Consider the following 20180-nt stretch of genomic DNA (forward strand, 5'->3'; position numbering starts at 1 on the left):
TTCTGCAGAGTAGTCTCTTCAACCCATAGAATGAACATGGCCATCTAAATATTTATTTTGGGTATTGGCTACGCCATCTCAAGCACGCTTGTTCTACCACGCTAGTTATTTGTGCCCTCTGGTAAATATTCCATCTAGTCAACAATCGTCCACGACCCAGACGGCCCATATTCAATCTCATGTGACATTACATCCTCAAAGTCAATAACCTTTAGAGAAGAGTCGTGAACCTTGTCAATCATGGCGCCCGTCTCCGCAGAGGGCTGGAACCACACAGCCGCCAGCGGCTTGGGCGTCAGGGTCTCGGAGCCGGGCGGCAGGGGGCCGAACTGGCTGACGTGGACGGGGGCCTCGACGCCGTTGACGGTCTTGTAGACGACGGCCGATGCGGAGGAGGTCAGGTTGTTGAAGATGAAGCCGTTGCCTGGTGCTTTCTCGTCGGAGCTGGTGAAGCCGTCGGTCCAGTCGGGCGGTAATGTCCAGGATTCTCCAAAGGCGATTGGCTGTTGGGCTGTGGCGACGTCGAATTTCACTGTTGCGTTGGTCTTTCTTTTAGCAAATGGCTCGCCATTATAATGAGAACTTGGCGCAACTCACCTCCGCTGGAGAACGCACTCATTGTTCCCGCGATTGAGTAGTCGTCTCTCCATGTCACCACCAAGTTTCGAGCGCAGACTATCCAATCCAGTTAGCTGGGACGGAATTCAACCCAAACTAAAGGCCGAACAAGTGAATTCGTACCTGAAGAATATCCGATGACGTTGAATTTCGTAGAGCCCGGCCGCGCCGTCGTGTCGAAGCCGAAGCCAAGGCATAGCCTCAGCCCACCGGTCTTGAACTTCTTGACCATGTTCTGGTCGATTTTTATGTTCAACTTGTATTCCGTCATGGTTTCTATGAGCTTCAAGTGATTCGTCAATTCGTCAATGATTTGTGTCTCCTCTACAGATAGCCATCTTTGGGCGGAGACGATGACCCCTTTTTAAAGCTGGCCGGACATATCTCCCAACCCCCTACACTTACAAGAAATACCCTGATTCCGGCCAATGACAGTGACACGCACCGCACGAGTCTCAAGTGTCTCACGCACATCGCAACTGGGAGCACACATGCGAATGACGCAGTTGTCTCGCCCAACGTACAAGCGGCAGCTCTTGGCTAGGCGAGTGCGAGTGCGATGTCTTACCCCGGGCCGAAAGGGGAACAGCGGCGGGCTACCCACTCTGGCACTCGTGCGAAGCTCTTACGTTAACAGCCGCGTAGCCTAGCGATGCCGTTAAAATACGATTGCGGACCGGCGCTAAGGGAGTGTGCCAACGGTTCCGCTAAATGTGATGCGGCGTATGTGATGATGCGATTTCGGTCGAGTTCGTAAAAGAGGATGATGGACGTTTGCGAGGTCATGATTCCGGTCTCCCTTATCTGTTGCACGTTACATCAGAGACATGTCTCTGGCGCGTAGAAACCACGGTTTGCTCGCAAGCGAACTGTACAGGTTCGGAGTTCCGAATGTTGCTTGGCTTTGTTTTGCCACCCTTTCTCGACCGCCGAAGATGTTGGGCTCCGGAGTGTGACGAAAAGGTAGGCTATGCATGATTTGACGCAGAAAACAATCATCCTTTACCTGCAGGGGAGCAAGAATTCCTGGAAATAATCGCCGTGGTGTATTGGTGCATTGCTATGATTCAGATTCAAATAACATTGTCGAGTCCCGAAGGCTGAGCAAGCCAAAAGAGACCAGACATGCGATGTGAAGACACTTTACATCAAAAATAGTATGCCAATTCAAAGTCGTCCCGGTGTATAGACTCTCTGATTTCGGTATCTTTGCAGATGGAAATGAGCTTAAACTGCTGAGGGGCAAAGACTTCACCGGATGCGGCTGATTTGGAGCTGGTTTTCCAAAAAGGTCTGGAACTTGGACTTGGGTGCGGCTGGTTCATGTTGACTCCTTGCCGACGTTTGACTACAGCAAACTCACACCAAAAATTCACGGTGAGGATCCTGCAGGCTTCCTGTCGTCCGAAGCGAAGCAAAAGTCAACAAGATACTAGCCACATATGGGACGCTTACCATCATACAAAAGTGATCAACTCCGAGATTCATGTATTTCCGGGCCTACTTTACTTATGATACGACGGTCTTCACTTGAGATACAGATACATAAAGATAGTGACGAAGAGTAAAACCAGAAACCGGCCAGCCTGGATGACAACGAGGGCATTGCACAACATCCTGGTCATCCTTGAACCAATCTCTAGTCTTTGCAAGGGAACCAGGAATGGCCAGGATTTTTAACGCTGGGGTTTCTTTGAAGCGTTTGGGCCATAAGGGTTGCAAAACGACGCGGCCTCTTTCAATTTCCTGAACGAGGCTTTCCCCAGAACCGGGTCCCCGCCGCTCTGGCGGAGCGGACGAAACGCCTTCACCCGGACCGAGTAGCCCTGACGAATATTGCCGTGCGAGTTCTTCGCCAGCGGCGGGCAGTTGTCGGAAGGCAGAGCTGGGTGTCGGGCATGGCGGAGTGTGTGGCTGGTCTGATGGTCACGTAGTTGAGCCAGTGTTTCCAATCAGGTGGGTCACGTATTGGCTTGGGCGATGCCCCGGGTACCTATGGATGTTATTTGGGACGTCGCAGTCAATGTATTTTTCATAATTTGATAGCATTTGAAAGACAGAGGATGTGAGTACCGTAAATACCTCGACGAGTCCCTCGGGTGAGGCGACTCTGCAGATGATGATCACTAAGTGGTTGTATGCGCCTCCTTCTAGAACAGGGTCGATATTGGCGGGTATGCCACTTTTGGCGGAAGCCGCATGATTATTTCCGAGAGTCTTTCTGGTATTCTAGAGAGGTCTGGGTAGGTTTACCCCTGATTTCCTCATCGACGGAGGCATGGTCAAATGAGGCTATCAAACGGGGTCGAAGGCGGCAAGTGAGTTGGAATTTCGCCAATCAGTAGGGCAAGGGATTCTGGTGACGATAGTCACCATCTTTAGGGACGGCAAGGGTTTTGAAAATGAAATAGATAATGATAATAACAACAAACTACCATACAAATTTTTGTACTAGAAACAACGCCCACCTAGGCTCGCATTCGAGCTTGCTGGGTGGCAGAAGGTTGTTTTGGAAATCATAGCGTTGGCTGATTCTGTTGGCCCATCCAGAGCCGCGACACCAGGCCCCAAAGGTCAGAACAGGGGTAGATGTACAGGTTCTCAGGCGCCCAACGGCCAAGCTTCACTTGCCTGTTGGTCTTGAGACTTTTGGGAACTGCCTTTTCGTGGAACGGCCCGAACCCAAAGTCCAAATCATCAGTCCATGTATTTGGGCGCAACGGTAAGAATGACAAAGGGTTTCTTCTACAATAAGCAGTAAAGCCTGGTTCACTCAATAGAATCAATCGATATCATCAGGAGTATGGATTTCACCTGGAAGGAAAGTCATTGTGATAGTCTACGGCAGCAGCCGCGGCTCCGACGCTTCTAGGTTTTCTAGTTTGACTGCGGTTGAAAGGAAACCATGCCAAAGAATCCCTCGCGCCTTTTCACATTGAAAAAGGGGGGTTGCGAATGCTCAAACGAGCGCTTAAGCGTCTCTTTCTGTCCAATCAGCCCGGGCTAGAAACGTTCAGCGAGCCATTGAGAAGCCAAATCTGAAGTCAAGCGAGGATGTTGGTGACATTTACGGGGCTGGCATTCTCTCAAGATATTCCGCACGACTATCGTTGACTTGATAAAGTACCAGAAGAATTCGAATCGCTAGAGAGTTTCTCAGAAAAAGCTCCAATGGAGGTGTCTAGTGAGCCGAGGTTGACAAGAAAGAAACAATCTATGCGTCTGCGCAGAAGAGCACTTTCAATATCCGCTGGAGAATTTGCGACTTTGTTATAAAATCGTTTCAAAGGAGAATCTTTGTTAAATAACACGAAAGAGGGGGGGCGCAGTTCCGTGGTAAGTACCTAGGTGCGGATTGGGTAATAATCGTGATGGAGGACAGCTTGTTTATTGACAAGTGAAGAGGCGTCTCCAAAAACGCCATTCCCATATTGAACAGACGGAAAAATGTGTTTGAGGTTTCGGCAAGCTGTATACTCTGCAAAGTTGGGTAAAAAGAGCACACTAGGATTACTATTCGTGAACAAAGGAGCCCACCGAGCTGTTCTTCACCCAGGCGGTAAACCCGCTCCCCTCTCAAAGCCCCAGGCAACGTTATACCAGAACACATCGCCTTTGTCACTCCCAGAGGGCACCTCACGCTCGTCTCTGAGCTCTGAGCTCGAAAAAAAGAACCACATGAAAAAAACAAGATCATTCAATGCCGATTGCTGCCATTGAAGGTATAACTCTGTTCCATGCCCTTTTCTTTCCATGTCCTCGAACAACCTACTCACCTCGTCCTCCTCGGACCGAACCAACTCAACTCGCTTGATCCAAGATCTCATCAAAAAAATATCTCGACGCCACCCAGACGAGAACAGACTTGTCCTCCAAACCCCCTTTCTCAGGAACCATCAAACACAATTCCCACCTCGAACCCCCAAAGATCTCTGCCAAACAATGTGCTACCAAGTCTACACGCACACAATGTCATGCGACATCCGCCCAACCATCACATCCATCAAAACCCTCTACATAAACCCCTACCAGACGCCGCCACGATGTCCCTGCAAGCATCCCTCCCCCCCCAACAACCACTCCTCCTCTCGCCACCCATTCTCCTCCTCGACGCCCTCCAACTCCCGGCCCTGCGCGTCCCACGGATGCTGCAGCCTCAACATCATCCTCTACCGGTGTCCAGCCTACTGTCGCCAGCCGACAGAATACCACAACTACATGGAAGACAAACACCAACGTCACCCCTCCTCTCGCTCACGCCCTTACTCGTCGTACTCGTACTCCTATACCCACGAGCAGATATACGTCTACGCGAGCCCCTTACCCCCTTCCTCCCCCCCTCCCCCAGCCCAACGACCCCGCTGGCGCACCATCCGCGTCTTTGACCGGGACCCCGACTTCCACGCCCTCGAATCCCCCGACCTCCGCTTCGGAATCTCAGAACTCGTCGACATTGGCCGCATCCTCATCCACGCCTTTCCAGAACTCGACAAAGCCCGCCTCCGACGCGACCGCGAACGCCGCCGCCACGATGCCGCCCACGGCACGCGCTGCGAGCGCGGCTCACGGGGGGGTTGGGAGCGGGAGTGTAGCTGGACGCGACGGATCGCGGAGATGGCGCTCGAGGTGGACAATCTGAAGCTCAGCATGGAGATTCTGGACGACTGCTGGGAAAAGTACATCGCGCTGCTGAGGAAGTATGAAGGGCTTGGGCAGAGGAGGGTGAGTGGGCTCGTCGAGGATCGTGGGCGGCGGAGGCGGAGGAACGTCGGGGTGGAGGTAGAGGCGGAGGAAGAGGAGCGTCCGGTGAAGAAGGAGAGGCCGTTGACGTACGTTTCGCAGGAGAGCTGGGTTCGGAAGAAGCGTGGGGGGGCGGTCAAGAAGGATCGCGACTGTTATCGGGAGTCTGAAAAGGCGTATAGACCGGAGCCTGACGCGGCAAAACGTCGTTCCGTCCGTTTTGCAGATGATGTTGGCGGTGGAAGAGGATACTACGACGAGAGTGAATGGAGTCGTAGATGGTCGGTATACTAGAATGCGGGGAATTCTTCACGACATACGTGGTGTAGGCGCCGGGTAGAGTAAACATTGCTTGGTTCAGATTTTGTGTCGTGATGCTCTTAATGCTAATTGTGATATGCCTGCAAAGATACCGCCCAATGCATGTCCGTGACTCCAAGCTTGCTAACATGGGGGTCTACCAATAATGCTGTTGCCCAAAAACAAAAAAAACCCGATTCCTCGCCGGTGACTAGTAGACGAGTTTGAAATCGACACTGGACTTGATGACCCGAAGAGTCTCCGGAATCGGTAGTGGGTCGTAAAACGGGTTTGGACGGAAAGTCACTTCCTTCAGCTTGGGTAGGATGTCTTTGCTTTCGAAAACAAGCTTATATAAAGCTTCCTGTAGACCCTTTTCGTAGACGGCGCGTTCCTTCGCAGAGAGCTGGTCGACCTCGACATCATGCCACAACTCGGCCAAGTCGAGAGACTCCACTGCCGGCGGCAATCGCTGAACGATGTCAATCTTTTCTACCCATTGCGGCTTTCCATATAAGATTCCTATGTCGAGTTTGACGTTGCGCAGCGACTTCATGTTGGGAAGCACCGTCAGGGTGCCATCACCACCAACGTGTTGCGAGAAATTGCCTGCCAAGATGCCCTCGAACGAAAATGTTTCCAGGGAATCGGCAACGAGGGATAAAGCGGTATTCAGGTTGTGTTCGCCGTCTGCAGGCTGTTCAGCTACACCGCTCGGGCCCATTTCGAGAAGCTTGAGATTGGGACAAAGGGCGCAGATTGCGTGCCATCCTTGACCCCACATGCTGCTCCGAACAAGTCGGAGTTCCTCGACGTTCTTCCAACTACCGTCGTCGCCCCAACCATCACCGGGCTCGAGAACCGCAGGACGGTACACGGCGGAGCCGAGTTCCACAGAGCGTAGGTTAGGTAGCCGCAGGAGGCATGGCAATTCTCGCCGCGGCCAGAAACTCGCCCCGGGAAAGTCCGGCATCGGCTCCAGCATGACGCGAGTGAGGGAGCTGAGGACGCGCGGGCAGCCCTCTGCTGTCTCGATGTCCGGGGTGAGAATGGCCTTGAGCTTCTGATATTCCCCAGCGGCGAAAGGCATGCGCATGTGCAAGGTGCGCAGATTTGGTGACGAGTAGAGGACGAGGGCGAAGACAATCTGAGCGAATTCGAGCTCCGTCTTGGCGTCGCGAACAAATGTCTTGATGCGGTCCGGAAATCGGGGCGAGGCTTCCACGAGACGGCGCCATTCGGTACGCTTGTAAGGGCAGAGGACGTCCGTCGGATAGTGATCGGTGCCCAAACAAGAGACGTAGGAGAGGATGCGCATGTTGTCGCCCAGCTCTGGACGCTCGAGCAGAGTTTGGAGGAGCGACTGAAGTCGCGTCTGACCCCATAGATAGACAGTCTGGTAGAGAAAAGGGATTGCCAGGTCCGAGAGCCGCCGACACACGAATGCGAGGCGGTAAAGGGCGACGCGATTTGTCACAACGACGCCATCTGGGTCGGTGTAGGCTTGGAAGGGTATGTCCAGGCCATCTAGCGGCGGTGTCAGATGGCCGACAATTTGAAGCAGGACCTCATCGGGGAGAGCAAGTAATGTCAAGGACGAAGCCATGGTGCGAGGAAACCGGCGAGGGAAAAAATAGGAGTCGTCGAGTCGAAGGGAGGTAGTTGGAAAGGTGAGTGGGATACGGATATTAGATCTTGATTAGGCGGGGTTACGCGTGAGAGTGAGACAGCGTTGAAGTCTGTCACCAGACGAGCGAAGTTCTAGACGAGACGGGAGAAAAGAATAGGAAACGACATGCGCCCAGGCTTGTCTCAACCAACTAGTGATTGGCGGGGGAGGCTGAGCAAGAAGAAAGCGAGATGGTGACCTTTTGTAAAGCAGCCAGTTCACTTGGCGGAGCGACACCGACACATGCCAGCGAGGCAGAGGCAAAAAACACGCAGGGTTTGACGAGGGAGAGAAGGGGGTGGGTCTTGGAAAAGAGAAAACCGAGAAGAGGAATTTAGATGAGACGGGCGCATGGCTAAGCAAGATTCCCCCAGGTTTTCCGCTCCGGTGCACTCCACCGAGAATCCACCGCCTCAGGGACTCCCACGCTTCAAGACGCTCCGATAACGAAGGTGCCCCCTTCTGACGAGCCGGATGTGGCGAGGGAGGGGTTCAGTCTGCAAGATGCGGATGCGGGAGAAATGGAGAGAGTATGGACCTAGGGGTAATGGAGGTTTGTGTGTGGGTGGAATCGGATCTTATTGATGGGCTGCCGTGGGCTTGCGCTAGAAACCCGAGGTCCTTGTCATCCAGATCGTTCTGCTGCCATACGCTGCACGGCAGGATACGTACATACATGTCGGTCACTTTAGTGTTTTGTGGGTTTGTGCGCCGTTTTGGACGTCCTGTATGCGCATTTGTTGGGAGACTTGGGATGCATGTATCTCGGACGGGCTTCGAGAAGGTCTATGAAGCTCCCGGATTCGAGGCCACCCCATCACGGAACTCTTTAGGCTCGTGGGCTGAAAATTCTCAGATCAGACTACCAGTGTGCACTTGCAATGATGCACTTGCAATGATGAACGGGGACAGCGGTGGGATCGGAGGAATGACGCTGCCGGAAGCGCACCCGTTTCTCGGCGATAATGGAGCCGTCTGGAGTCTTGGCTACAACTACCCTGAATTTGGGGCGGGCAAGGATGGGTGACAAGGCGTAGTCTGCGAACGATCTCGGCGGGAGGCCATGACCGAGAGGGAGTTCAAATGTCTTCTTGATGAGCCATTGGATAAAATAGCGTCGCAATTGTGGTATTTGGCCAGAACTAACACAATGAGGAAGAGAGAGAGAGAGGACGAGGGGTACGGCAGGACGGGTGGACGGGTATCCGTACCGGAGGAAAAGAATGGAACAAAAGACAAAAGAGTGGAGAATCGACATGGAGGGATTCACCTTTAAAAGGCTGGAGCGAATGATTGGCAGATGCCGCGCCTACCCTTCCGCCCTTTGACGCTGCCGTTCCTTCCTGAGGCCTTGGAATGCCTTCCTTACCCAACGCATCCAAAGCTGACATCAACTCCTTGCTCTTTCTTCAAAAGTGGATTTGCAAGTATGACAGACACTCGCATGTTAGCCCAATATGGAAAGTGCCATGCCTCAGTGACAGATTTGGCAGTTTGGTACCTCACCTTACTCTCCGTAGCTGGGCACCTTGGTTGTCATTTGCCTTTCAGCTTGACAAGTCAATCAATGGGAGAAGCTTGCAAGACGGAAACACGTTGGTCACGAAGGGCAGACCACGGAGCAGCGCGGGCGGTTCGAAGGATAATTATGGGAAATGATCCAATTTATCACGCTATGGCAGATCCAGATCGACGTGTTTGTTTGCAGTCTGGCCAGGTCATGCATGTCTTGGCGCCTCCCTTCTTCTCCTGTCACTGTTAGCCGCCATCCTTACCAGGCTTGTAGATTCCAGTCTTTCTTTGGCCGTTGGCGACTGGCCCAATGGAATGTGAACGTAAATGTAAATGTGACACCAACAATGCTTTGTCGCCGACGGCCGTCGCTGTTCCCTCTGCTTACCTAAGTACGAGACTTGTCTTTGCATGAGACCCCACAACTCGCGTGGTCTCACGCCTCAGGCACTTACACTTTTTTCCCCAGGCACCAATTCTCAAAGAGATCGAGTGCGTCCGCCTGTTTGCGGGTGTCTCCCACTCTCCCCACGACTCGCTCCCCCCGATGCACCAAACTCGCTTTCTCCAACAAGGACTCCCCAGCCATCCCGAACAAGACGGTTCCTCATAGTCGAAGAGATCACACCACTTTCCGGGGCCTTAAGGATCTCCTCCGTCAAGGATCCCACGCTTAAAACGTGGTCGACACCGTTGGCCCCAGCCCCTAGTCCAGGGTCTGGATTCGCTTTCAAGACGACATCGCCGCCCCCACTGCCCATTGTGCCTCGTCAACCGCCGTGTCGAGGGAATTGCGACGACTCACACCGTGCCCGCCGGCTGTCTAGGAATCCTCCTCTTTTTTTCCTTCCCACTGCCAAGCGTTGCGGTCCATGTGTCGTTGTGAAACTTGGGACCAGCTGATTCCAAGACAGAAGCTTGTTTTTCGTCTCCTTGTCGCAGTCTCGGACGAAGTCTCCTGGACAAGCCGGCGCTTGGATAGCAAGGCATTGCTCGGCATCCTGTCGCCGACCAGAGCCTTGTTCGAAGCCGGAATTGAAAAGTCTCCAGAGTATCGATCCTGGCCGATTCCCCGGCTTCCACAGTCTTGTCGAAAGACGCCGTTGGAGAATTGTGTCTGCGTGTTGAAGAAGCTTCAGCAAAGGCCGACTGATCAGGTCGTCATGACGCCGGTCAAGTTGACCCACGGTACCATGGAACTCCTGGCTGCTTTTTTCCCCTTTGGTATTTCCGGGTAGAAATTGGCCGAATAGCCGGTACATGGCGAGCAAGGTCTCGCCGTCATGATTGCCGTCCATCATCACCAGCAGCTCCCCTTATCCCACGCCTTCAGTGAGGGATGCCGAGACTTGGAACGACCTTCAGTTTGCCCTTCCACGACAAGCCATCAGCCACAGAAATTTGGCACTGTCTCTATGATTTCGAAACGCGATTAGTTCAGCGCTGCCGTTGCTGCAGAAGCCCGCAAGCCATGAAGGTGTGCCCAATGTTTGCATGGTCGTCTTGGGGATGGTCAAAACTGCGTTTACATGACCTCAACACTGGTCACCAAAGCCTGAGCGACCCCCGTCTATTTTTTATGCTACCGAACAACAATTTTGCGAGCTATACGAACCATGCCCCGACTCAACCCTTCATTTTTCGTCTAATCCATCGGCCTCTTGCCCATAGTTTACAGCCGACCTAGGTTCAACAACCCCATCCATAGTGTCCATGGAGACAACAAGCCTTTTCCGAAGCCTCAACCGATTAGGTCGGGTGGCCCTCGGGATTTCGTCAGCCTCTGATTCACTCAGAACACTCTCTTCCTCGTTGGAGCTGTCATCCCTCGGGTGTTTACTGCCGCATACCGAGTAGTCGCCTACCGAGCAGTCCCGGGATTTTTGTCTCCCTGGGCGCGTTCCCTCCCCACGTTCTTTGCACAGAATGGCAACCACAGTCGGCACGCTTCCGTTCCCAAGGTCTCTCAGCAACGCCAACGCTTCCGCTTCCGTGTGGCCCTGAGCCAGCAAACCCTTCATCTTGTCCCAGAAAGCCTTTCGGCGAGTGAACCACGAGCGCCCGTATGTGCCGTTCCGCCACTTGGCCCGGTATTTCTTCTCCAGCAATTCGACGGGCTCCTGGCCATGGAGACCATACCTATATTCTGCCCACTGCTCTTCGACTGTCAGCGGATGCGGATAGAACTTGAATATCGGCCGTCCAACTCCGTCGTCGTCGATGATGGTCAGTGGACTGAAGTATTTCGGGTCATCGTACGGGTTGATAGCGTCCCGCGTGGATAGTACTTTTTGCCGAGACTTTTCACGCCGAACAATGCTCCCGTCAACAGCAAGATCGGCCACTTGCTCGACTTTGTGGGGTCTGACGCCCGGTGCCTCTCCGGGTTCCATCTCCGACGCCTCCCCTCGGAGGTCTTCGCTGCCATCGACACCGCCATCTTTCCTTTTTGGTCTTCTCGGGGGTTGATATGGTCTTCGACTCGCCGCGACCGGCCGCGGCCTAGGCGCTTTCTTACCGGTGCTTCTTACCGATGGAGGCGACGCCTCAGCAGCCGTTGACTGTTGCTCTTGAACCTCACTAGCAACTGGAGGCTTGGCTGTCTGAATTACAGACGACGACTGGGTGGATTTCCGCTCCGAAGGCGGCACATCACGTCTCTGGACGAGAGCAGGTGGTGTGGGAGAGGGCGATGGCAGTGCCGCACCCTTTTCACAGCCATCAGTATTGCCGGCTTGCTGCGTAAAATCCCTCACTACCGGATCCAGAGGTTGGACACCGAACACTTTCTTCAACTAGTCAGCATCTTTAAGGTAGTCATTGACCCCTCGAAGATGGCCACCTGAGCCGGCCAGACCATGGCAGAGAAACAGTCGCTTGTCCAGAGGGGAAACCAACCTTGATGATTGAAACTATGACGTTGTCCTGCCTCTGCAGTCTTTTATTCACTTGTTCCATATACAGTACCATGTCTCGGTCTGTGGCTTCTTGCCGTGACTGCAGCACTCGGACTTCATCCGTATACTGTTGCTGCAGTCCAAGCACTATTTGAGCGAATCCATCTTTGTCTTGGGGACCGGTAGACGATGGCCCTGATAAGACGTCCGACTCTGTTTCATCTTCGGTATCCGAGTAGTCGACTAATCGTGCCTTGCTTCGTGCATTCATCTTCAGCTGTTGTGAAAGACGCGCGCTTTCCCCTGCTGTTCTCTTGTGACTGCTGTGCTTAGATGTGGATTTTGTAGAATGCCACCTAGATAGTAATCCATGCCTGGCGAGAAAGAAATACGCCTGCATTTATTCTCAGACCGCGTAGTTCTTCCCTTCAATGGATATGCAAGGGATGGAATGCCACCTTCCAGGGGATTGGTTGTCCTGGTCACAAATATTCCACGGTGATCCTGGTCCTATGTTTGTTCTCGATGATGGGTAAGGCTATTTGCGACTGCAATCAACATTGTGCAACCCATCCTCATACCGCCCGTCCACCTCCCCTGTGAACAAGAGAAGTCGGACTCGATGTTCAGAGCGGCTAACAAAAATAGAGCTTCTGTTGAGCTTGACTTTGGTGTCAACATTGGGCCTGGGCCCAGGGCACGTGATGTGGTGGATCGACGTCACCTTTTGCGGTTTGTATCGCCCATGGCAAGTTTCTTCAGGGCTAGCTGTCACTGAGGTAATGATGAAAAGATAATCTTATGAAGAGTGCAGGTGAACAGTGTAGATAGGTACGTCACACGGGAATCAAATTCATGGTCCAATCACACAACTTGAATAGTTCTGGCATTTGCATATGAACACCATCCGTCCGCAAAAGACTGATCACTGAACAGTGTTGAAAGTTTGTCAACAAGATCCATCTGTGAAACAATAACTGTGTAAACGTGGTCTTTGATCAAGCAAGGCTCATTTCAACGGCCATGGTTCAACATCACCGCGCTGTTCTCAATCGTCCCCTCAACACCGAAGATACCTTTTCCGCCGGCAAGTCCTCCAGTCTGGAGCCGACCCTGAATGTAAACTCGCCCTTGGGAATGGTCCGAACCTTGTCCGACGCGTCCCACGAACTGAGCTCCCGCCGCATCAGCCCGACCTCCATCTCAGCCGAGCTGCCCGCATCGATCTGCCCCATTTTAGAGCCTTTCAGCACCTTCTTCGGCGTTCCCTCGGGTGCCCTGCCCGGGAAGGAAAGGTAGAGCTGCGGCACAGCAAAGGCAGCTCTGGTATCCCTGTTCGAAATAGACGCCTTCAGGTTGATGAAGTCATCCCATACTTGTGGTCCCATAGCTGTGGATGGCCCCCAGGTTGCACTAAGATCGATACTTCCGGGCGAGCGGCAATGCACGAGTCGTCTGTGACGGAGACTACGCTGATCTGGTCATCCAACGAAAGCAAAGATCATGTACGTCAACAAAAAAAACAAACTCATACAACGGCTCGATCTCAAGCGCGTCATAGTGGCGGTAGTCAATCAGCTGTACTCCTCTGTGAAATCAGACTGCCATGCAAGCGAGTGACCGCTCTCTTGGCCCGGGTAATGCGCCGCCAGGGTCGCACCAATCTTTGTATGATTTGCCCAGGGTATGGTGTTCACGCCGCCCGTGTGCATCATCACGACCGTGGTGCCGCAAAAGTCAGCCATGTTGCCAATCACGGTTGTTAAATTTCCGGCGAGTGCAAAGGATGTGCGGTCGAAGCCCTCGATGGCCAAGGTCGGCTGGAACACGTGGCAGGTTTCCGGGGGGGCAGGGGGCAGATACACGCCGCGGTCGCAGCCGTGGGTGAAGACAAAGTCATCGGGGATGGAGCCGCCTTCCTTTACGACCTCGAAGCCAATTTCTCGGAGCAGGAAAGGCGGAGGGACGGGTCTGGGGACGGTTAGGACTCTGCGTCTTGGTTCAAGGGGTAGTACGACGTCAGAAAGCTGCGAGTCATATCGTCACTGCGGGACTCGGAGACCGTGCCGTTGGCAACGGCTTCAAAGACTTTGTCGCTGAAGAAGATTATGCTTCCGGGGTAGTCACTGGGTATGATATCCGGCATTTCGAGGTCGAGGCTGGCGTTGATGGGGTCTGCCGCAGAGTGCGTCGCGAACCAGTCCAATACGGTGAATCCTCGAAGCCGAGTTCGTCTCGTAAAAGTTCTTTCAAGAGATCAAATGGCTGTTCCCGCATAAGTAAGTCTAATTGAAGCGGTTGTAGGAGCACATGATTGTCGTCGTCTCGGCCTTGATAGTGTTTGCAAAGGGCCAGAGGTAGAGCTCCTGGACGGCCCTGTTGTCATCGTTGGTGGAGATTGCCTTGATGGCGGTGCCGTTGGACGAGACCGTGTTGGAGCGTCGTGTCTCTTGTTCGTTGGCGATCAAGTGGTTCGAACAGGTCTGTATTCTGGGGTCTTGTATGCCTGTGACTGTCTTCTCAATGGTGACGCCTGATAGGTACGGGTCCGAACCGGAGCCTTATCAGTTCCGACCGCTTAATGTAGTACGGCTCATTGGGCCTATCGAGGGACTATCGAGACCTGTATTACTACTGTACTGTGGTTTCATGGTGGGAGAGTGGCGACGTACACGGGAACCCCGTGGCCGCCCTTGCCCTTAAGCTCCTCAGCGAGAGCGAAGCCTCGACGTTAAATCATCTCGCGGTCCCACGTGGCTGCGGCGGTGATGCCTGAGGGGAAGACGCTGACCAAGTCGGCGCGATTGACAGCGCTGGGCCCGTCGAGCATGCAGATGCCTTTGAAGCCGAGATGGGGGACGGCGGCAATCACGCCGATGCAGTTGCCCGCGAAGGAGTTGCCTGTGACCATGATAACCTTCTCTTCGAGAATAAATTGGGTGATGAGGGCTTCGGCTAGCTTGATTGTTGCGTCCCTGTCTCGCATGCCTTTGAGTTGAGGTGATCTCGATTTTTTGACCAGTATGCGAGAGATTGTGTACAGTTGCATCAACCATTATGATCAGATTGATGGTTGATCTGGCTGGCGAAGATCAAACGGGCTCCGAGGGTCAATCCCTGTTTCCCCGCCTGCTATCCCGCACTTTGTCTTTATGATGGGGAAAAGTGTAGGATCACAAACAAGGCCGATGAGCTAATGTCGAAATTGGTTCCTCGGTCATGGATTTTGACATGCTTGCCGGAGATAAATGGAAGTAAGAACGCTTTGACTTTGGCTTGAAACCAGCAGAGCTACATGGATGCTCTTTTTCATGACGAGATATCTGTCAAGTTTCCTGTGTGACAACGGCCGGCAGAAACAAACCAATGTTATTTGGAGACTAAAGCACCATGAAACGGGAGCTTTTTTAATGAGATACCGCGGCAATCCCTCAAGTGACGCAAAAGTTTCATGCAATTCGCTCTTCTATTGGACATATGGCTTCACGTTGGGATACACGAGAGCGATGTCGTAGCACAACCCCAGGCCAACGTTTCTTGCAACTGCACATCAGATAGCGCAGGCAGTGAGATATATGATTGGTCCGATGGCTTATATGCTGGGGAAAACGATAATTTCCATAAGATAGAGCGTGGCTGAAATAGTCTCTCTTCTCGAAGCGTCCGCCGGAAAAGTTCCCATTGTCCTCCAGGAGTGTGTCACTGTTATCTGGGCATAGAGACCAAAGGGCTAGCGCAAATAAAGAATTGGATATTCCGAGAAACCTGTGTCCTGACATCGAAAATGTCGAAAGGTTAGTCTCGAAAGTAGTCTCGAAAGTAGGGCACCTGACTTTGCGGAAATTGAGGAGCTGAGGCAACATGGCCCAAGCAAGGAAGTTGCCACGCAGGTAATCTTGATTTGACGGGTGTAGCCACTGAGCAAAATCGTCATCAGTCTAAACACAATCGTACCAAGGTCTACTAGAGCGCCGGAAATTGCTTCTTGCTTGGAAGACAAATAGAGGATAACTGCCTCTTCCGGCAAGGCCCGCGAGGAGGAGAAAAAAGTGTCGTTACCTGCGTCACTGAACGTGCCAGGTTGGCAACAACAAGAGCAGTAGCAGCACCTCCTAACCGTGTCACTTGAAGAGTGCAGTGTCGACCGAGGGGTAGATCGGATTTTCCCTGCTTGTTTTAATCCTGAGTAACGTTTGCAATTTGCAAATACAATCTTGGCAAAGCTTGGCAACAAGAGACAGGGTATCGCCCTGGTACGTTACAGTTACCAGTGAAAACCCAGATTGTCAATGATATCTTGAAATCAACCGGCGATATTCTTGATCACGCATTTGTCCAGACATGTGTTGGTCTCATTGGCGCATAGGCGGTTGGTTTCATGAGGCATCGGATATTCAAACACATAGACGTTGACGATGAAGCGCTGCACAGGACTGCTAGGAGAAGTTCATTCAAGCCGGAAATGAAAACCAATACCAAGCCTTGTTCTGCAGCCGCTTTATGGTAGTTCCTGGTCCCTAAGGCATGCTTTGGCATTGATCACTTTCCTAGATAACCTTGGTCAACGACTGCCTAGCCACGTGCTACTGTCCGGTTGGATCCAAAACAAATTCAAACTGGTAAGGCAGCCTATGGCGCGACCTCGGATATAAGCTGTTGTTTTTCAGCTCAAAATCCGATGGCTGACTGAGTAAGTTTTACCCGGTCTCCGGCAAGTGGGTGGGAAGGCACCGTTGCTACATACATGTAGTCATTGCCACCAGGATTGCCACGATAGTATCTGCAACTTGCATTCGACTCCACCAAGTCGGTGGCGCCTCTGTATATTGCAGCTAGCTCGCGGAGAGCGTCGGCAGTCTCGGCATCTGGGAAGGAAGTGTCACCGAAGTGCGCTGAAAAGCAGTTGCAAACTTGCCCCCAACCCACGGTTTCCTCATGTTAGCTTGTTTTTGTGTTTCTACACGTGTTCCACTACCTGTTTTCAAACACCGGTGCAAGTCTAGCGAGACAGAAGAGAAGAGCAAACTGGCAGACACAGGCCTCAGGACACTTGAAGTTATGAAGATCAAGTCCACCAGCAATTAGGATTCTAGTTTTGAGCTCTTCAATTTTCTTTATTGAGGATCGCTCGATGCCGGGTATTCGCAAACAGATGCCGCCTCGCGATGAATAAAAAAAAAGCCGTTCTGTCTCTATCTATGTACAGTTCGTGATCATGTCATGTATAATCTGCGTTTGCCTGCGCAGCCCTTTCTATGGGGAGTCCGACTCCGACGACGTGCCCTGCTCCTTGTGAACAACCTCGTCCTTGATGTCCGTGCGGAACTGTGTCTCCTCTTCCCTCAGCTGGGCCATCAACGTCGCGTTGGCTCTCCAGACGGGCTTGATCTCGAACAGCCTATCGATCTTCTCCAGAGGAACACCACTCGTCTCGGGGATGAGGAAGAAGGCGAAGAAGAAGGCGAGGAATGACAGGGAAGCGAAGAAGAAGTACACTCCATAGCCCATGGCTTCAAACATCTGCTCCGTGAAACGAGAGACGAGGAAGTTGAATAGCCAGTTGCTAGCAGTAGTTGCACCACTTGCCAAGGAACGGAAGTTGGGGTCGAAGAATTCCTAAAATAGTGTTAGCTTGATCAAATATAGCCATGGAACGGAGAAACATACCGAGTTGATAACCCAAGGGGTACCGTTCCAGGTGGGAGTGTAGACGGCGGTCCAGAGGTAGAAGAAGAAAATAGCCGCGATGCCACTGCCGGTCAAGTGGTCTTGAGGGTGCTTGGTCGGCTCAACGATGCAGATGTAGCCTCCGATAACCCACATGCAGAGGGAACCAGTGACGGCACCGAGGAGGAGAAGCTTTCTTCTTCCGAGCTGATCGACGAGGAAGAGCAGCCAGACAAAGGTCATGACGGCCTTGACAACGCCAAAGATACCAGTCATTAGGTTAACAGTGTTGTTCTCGACGCCGATGCTTCTGAAAATGGTCGGGGAATAGTAGTTGATGGCGTTGATACCAGAGCCGTTCTGCCAGAAGAAGAGCATGCAGCCCAAGAACAGACGCCATTGCAGGTAGGGCCGGGCACCAAGTGCCTTGAAAGGCTGCCAGAACCCGAATCCGACGGTGGCCTTGGTGGACTCGTAGATCTTGTCGATGCCGGCAATTTCTTCCGTGATGTACATGTCGTTGGGCTCCAGTTGTCTGATCCAGCACAAGTTGTCCATGGCCTCCTTGCGTTTATCGTGAAGAAAGAGCCATCGCGGCGACTCACGGATCCACAAGGAACCGATCAGAAGGAGACCGGACGGGATCAACTGGACTGCGAATGGGATCAACCATTGCTTGCGGCCTGACGGGATGCTTGACTCAACGCCGTACTACGCAGCATGTTAGCGACTATTGATGCAGACATTGAGAGGTCAAGCACTATATCGGGACGTACGTTGATCCAGAAGCCAACCAAACCACCAATCTGCCAGCCAAGTTCGTAGAGACCGACCAGGCGGCCACGAATAGCTGGCGGTGAGAGTTCCGAGATGTAAACGGGGATGATATTCTACAAGATTCGTTTGTTAGCATTTGTTACGTCAGGGATACTCGTTGCTGCCCATCATGTGGAGAACCGGTGGATAAACGAGATGAGTCACTGCTCAGGGGAAGAGTGAGAACTAACAGATGCAATTCCAGTGCCCAGACCCGAAAAGACACGTCCAGCGTAGAGAATTCCCAGGCCAAGGTTGCCGTCGGCGCCACAAGTCAAGGCAGCTCCCAGGGAAAAGACGGTCGCTCCGATGGCCAAGCAACGCTTGCGGCCGATGAAATGGCTGAGGCAGTAGGTGAGGAGGGCACCGAAGAAGGCACCGGCGACGAAAAGAGAGACAATGTTCTCGCTGATCAAGTTCCTATCGGCCGCTGACTTCTTGGTGAGGCCGAACTCAGCCTTGAAAGAGTCGAGACCGATTGTCGTACCAATGAAGGCGCTCGTGTAGCCAATCATGCAGGACCCACACGACGCGATGCCGGCGAGCACGTAGATGCGCCAGTTGTAGACCGAGGGCGGCGTCGGCCTCTCTTCGACAATGGTGAGAAGACCCATGGTGACTGAGAGTCGTAAGATGAGTTGTCGAAGTGTGTGTTCTTCGAGAAAGGGTGTTCTCGAGGATGAAGGGAGAAGAGACAAGAAAATTTGAGACCCTAACTGCGGTCGTGATCCATAAGTATGTCCTTTGAAGCGGAGCCTCCCCATACACCCCCATAGTCCGTATCTCCCTCACAGACCCATACTCTGGGGGAAACAATCTGGGGCTTGCAGCTGACAACTGGAGTCAATCTGTCATCTGAGAGGATGCGTACGTCAAAATCTCTCCTCGGTACTCTGTACTTCGCAGTATTCTGCAGTATCTGGCTGGTTCTCCGTCACATCCGTCTCCAAGTCCGCCGAATATGGGGTGCGTGACACTCCAGCCCGGGGTTGTGTTTTTCCCCGTGGAGACGAACGCGGCCGGGGACAGCGAATAAGCAGCATTGTATATCTCGGACGGATGCCCCCCACCCCCCACGGGGCCCGCTCCCTCTCCTCTCTCGTCTCTGCTTTGTCCAGGAATTCGACTTCCCTGATTCACACATTTGCATTAGCTACACATTTCGCATCACCACCTCCCAGCAAGGACCGAGGGGCGGACCCTGCTTCTGGAAGTTCCGATTGCGGCTCTGGGTAAGCTAATAACCCCCGAGGGGGCCAAGCCATCCGACGGGCCGAATGCCAATATCATAGGCTGCATATGCAGAGGCGAGGATCCCCAGGTCTGTTGAGGGCAATGGACTCTTCCGGGGGGACGGTCGTGCCTCGTTATGTAAGCGTGCTCACTCATCGGCGGCAATACGCTCACCCGTCAACTAAAATCTTCTGTTGTGGGCGTGTTGGATGGCGGATCAAGCAGACGGAGGCAAAGTTGCTTGACTCGGTGTATGATGTCAACCGTGTCTGTGCATTTCAAACGCCGCCGTAAATCCGATAGAATGACGAGCCCCGTTGGCGTATTCATTCATCCTCCCCTGGTCGTGAAACCTAAGCATAGGGACTAGGGGGAAAAAACACTCATGAACAGGATAAGGGACGCCCCCAACACTGCCAAGCAATTTCCTCTCTTCTTTTGCTCATTTTGCTATTTTTCCGGCGGCCATCTAGTCGTTGAGTCTTGGCAATGCAGAAAGTTGAGAGTAAAGTAGAGGACAGAGGACGTTGAGCTCCTAGGCGCAGGTCGAAACTTTGTCCTGTGCCTGAATGCTTCCCGAAATTCTAAAAAAAAAAAAAAAGAAAAAAAAAAACACACGCACGGGGAGGCGGCGCAAGGAGCGAAGGGGGGGAGCGGGAGGTTGGCGTCCCAGGGGGAGGGGGAAACTTTGTCCAGGGCCTGAATGCTTCCCGAAATTCTAAAAAAAA

The 20180-nt window shown here is 52.8% G+C and overlaps 8 protein-coding genes across 8 annotated transcripts; 1 reads left to right on the top strand and 7 right to left on the bottom strand.

Annotated features, from left to right (window-relative positions):
* Positions 1-134: 134 nt before the first annotated feature.
* On the bottom strand, positions 135-889 carry CORC01_13406 (uncharacterized protein; the record flags this gene model as incomplete). Its single annotated transcript, XM_022625023.1, has 3 exons — positions 135-532; positions 598-675; positions 742-889. 3 exons carry the CDS (start codon positions 887-889, stop codon positions 135-137), a joined length of 624 nt encoding a protein of 207 aa, XP_022468464.1.
* A 1536-nt stretch (positions 890-2425) lies between these two features.
* Positions 2426-2518, bottom strand: CORC01_13407 (uncharacterized protein; the record flags this gene model as incomplete). The annotated part of the gene is made up of 1 exon (XM_022625024.1): positions 2426-2518. One exon carries the CDS (start codon positions 2516-2518, stop codon positions 2426-2428), a length of 93 nt encoding a protein of 30 aa, XP_022468465.1.
* A 2042-nt stretch (positions 2519-4560) lies between these two features.
* Positions 4561-5652, top strand: CORC01_13408 (uncharacterized protein; the record flags this gene model as incomplete). The annotated part of the gene is made up of 1 exon (XM_022625025.1): positions 4561-5652. The coding sequence occupies one exon, from the start codon at positions 4561-4563 to the stop codon at positions 5650-5652; it is 1092 nt and encodes a 363-aa protein (XP_022468466.1).
* Positions 5653-5869: 217 nt separating this feature from the next.
* On the bottom strand, positions 5870-7264 carry CORC01_13409 (uncharacterized protein; the record flags this gene model as incomplete). Its single annotated transcript, XM_022625026.1, has 1 exon — positions 5870-7264. One exon carries the CDS (start codon positions 7262-7264, stop codon positions 5870-5872), a length of 1395 nt encoding a protein of 464 aa, XP_022468467.1.
* Positions 7265-10473: 3209 nt separating this feature from the next.
* On the bottom strand, positions 10474-12007 carry CORC01_13410 (uncharacterized protein; the record flags this gene model as incomplete). Its single annotated transcript, XM_022625027.1, has 2 exons — positions 10474-11628; positions 11738-12007. 2 exons carry the CDS (start codon positions 12005-12007, stop codon positions 10474-10476), a joined length of 1425 nt encoding a protein of 474 aa, XP_022468468.1.
* Positions 12008-12770: 763 nt separating this feature from the next.
* Positions 12771-13124, bottom strand: CORC01_13411 (beta-glucosidase; the record flags this gene model as incomplete). Its single annotated transcript, XM_022625028.1, has 1 exon — positions 12771-13124. One exon carries the CDS (start codon positions 13122-13124, stop codon positions 12771-12773), a length of 354 nt encoding a protein of 117 aa, XP_022468469.1.
* A 186-nt stretch (positions 13125-13310) lies between these two features.
* CORC01_13412 (beta-glucosidase) lies at positions 13311-14722 on the bottom strand (the record flags this gene model as incomplete). Its single annotated transcript, XM_022625029.1, has 5 exons — positions 13311-13707; positions 13755-13982; positions 14047-14226; positions 14409-14440; positions 14522-14722. 5 exons carry the CDS (start codon positions 14720-14722, stop codon positions 13311-13313), a joined length of 1038 nt encoding a protein of 345 aa, XP_022468470.1.
* A 2267-nt stretch (positions 14723-16989) lies between these two features.
* On the bottom strand, positions 16990-18833 carry CORC01_13413 (uncharacterized protein; the record flags this gene model as incomplete). Its single annotated transcript, XM_022625030.1, has 4 exons — positions 16990-17352; positions 17404-18114; positions 18180-18293; positions 18411-18833. 4 exons carry the CDS (start codon positions 18831-18833, stop codon positions 16990-16992), a joined length of 1611 nt encoding a protein of 536 aa, XP_022468471.1.
* Positions 18834-20180: the final 1347 nt, after the last annotated feature.

The sequence above is a fragment of the Colletotrichum orchidophilum genome (genome assembly GCF_001831195.1).
Source record: "Colletotrichum orchidophilum strain IMI 309357 chromosome Unknown Scaffold_191.1, whole genome shotgun sequence".
Taxonomy (NCBI): Eukaryota; Fungi; Ascomycota; class Sordariomycetes; order Glomerellales; family Glomerellaceae; genus Colletotrichum; species Colletotrichum orchidophilum.